At 29.7% G+C, this 1,274-nt stretch overlaps 1 protein-coding gene across 1 annotated transcript; it reads left to right on the top strand.

Moving 5' to 3' along the window:
• Positions 1-36: 36 nt before the first annotated feature.
• On the top strand, positions 37-1,262 carry LOC109863730. Its single transcript, XM_020444207.1, has 5 exons — positions 37-127; positions 494-572; positions 664-777; positions 846-936; positions 1,113-1,262. The coding sequence occupies exons 1-5, from the start codon at positions 64-66 to the stop codon at positions 1,260-1,262; spliced, it is 498 nt and encodes a 165-aa protein (XP_020299796.1). The 5' UTR covers positions 37-63.
• Positions 1,263-1,274: the final 12 nt, after the last annotated feature.

Raw genomic sequence — 1,274 nt, 5'->3', positions numbered from 1 at the left:
AAACACCAGATACGAAATATACATAACCAAATTCGACACGACTGGAAGTTACTGCGTAATAAAATGGAACATGAGATTATGGAACGAAATGCTCAGTATGGTCAATTTTTTATTCAACTTGTGTTCTGTAAGAAAAACTTATATTTTAATTACGCTTTTGGAAAGAAAAATTATTGTTTTAAGTTTTAAAGAAAAACACGAAATATAGAGAGAAGCAATTTGGTGTGCGCGAAAATATTGAAGTACATTATAGTACAATAATAACTTACGTGCATATTCATGAAAGATTGTCTATTTTTATATTTTTTAGCAGTTATCGGTTTTGTATGTATCTCAGTAGTTGTCATACAGTTTCTGCCGGAGATTCTCGACGTTGTGTGGCCATTGAACGAGCCACGGCCACGATATCTCTTTGTCATGGCTGAATATTTTGTTCCGTTTAATAAATATTTTTATATTAAAGTATTACATGAACTTTTGATCATTCAATTAGGTTGGATAATAGGAGGCGCTACACATTCACAAATACTAGGATTTATCTTTCATTCCTTTGGGATGTTCAAACTTACTAGGTGATTGACGATCGAATCATATTTTTTAGTTAGTAAGCGACGCGTTTTTAATTATGTCGATCTGAAGCTAAAGATAATATGTTAATTGCAGACATAGAATACAATCTATTGAGAAATGTATATGGCACGTACCTTTTTCAGAGAAATATCGTGTCATTTGTAACGAAATAACACACGTCACAATTGCACACAAGAGAGCTGTTAAGTTAGTACAAAAACTAAAAAAGAAATAATAGTTTTTCATTTTTATCATTACTGTATCTAATTTTAAAGGTTCACTGTTGATTTAATAGCGTCGCTTAATACACTTTATTGCGTGACAACTGCTATTAGTGTACTGGCAATGATTACCGATTTATATGGAGTAAGTAACAGATCTTTTTAGTGTCAGAAATACGTGTAAATAAATTATAATACGTACAAATAAATCATATAAATGTGTACAATATATTAGATCTCTAAAGTTGTTAAATATAAAAATGCCCATGGTTATTAATATTTTTAATATATTTTTTATTTTATATTTTATTTTATATTTAGATTTTTGAAGCATTAGCGATATCACGAGATATAAAAGTGTTAATGCAGTGCATTGTGGCTGGAATTGGTCTTTTAAGTATTCTGTTTGTCGCTGTTTATATCGGTGAAAAAATCACAGCTTACAATAGAGACGTAGCAATGAGTATGTAAGTAATTTTATTA

The sequence above is a fragment of the Pseudomyrmex gracilis genome, unplaced genomic scaffold (genome assembly GCF_002006095.1).
Source record: "Pseudomyrmex gracilis isolate BER0280 unplaced genomic scaffold, ASM200609v1 scaffold_12, whole genome shotgun sequence".
In the NCBI taxonomy this organism is placed as follows: domain Eukaryota; kingdom Metazoa; phylum Arthropoda; class Insecta; order Hymenoptera; family Formicidae; genus Pseudomyrmex; species Pseudomyrmex gracilis.
The sequence above is the reverse complement of the archived record's forward strand: the minus strand, read 5'-3'. Positions and strand labels throughout refer to the sequence as shown.

What these genes read in the sequence shown, in the direction of transcription:
- LOC109863730 (XM_020444207.1), top strand. Translation starts at nt 64, where the DNA reads ATGGAACATGAGATTATGGAACGAAATGCTCAGTATGGTCAATTTTTT. An exon ending in TTTTATTCAACTTGTGTTCT is followed by an intron (nt 128 to 493) that starts GTAAGAAAAACT and finishes TCATTCAATTAG; the next exon opens with GTTGGATAATAGGAGGCGCT. An exon ending in GGGATGTTCAAACTTACTAG is followed by an intron (nt 573 to 663) that starts GTGATTGACGAT and finishes TGTTAATTGCAG; the next exon opens with ACATAGAATACAATCTATTG.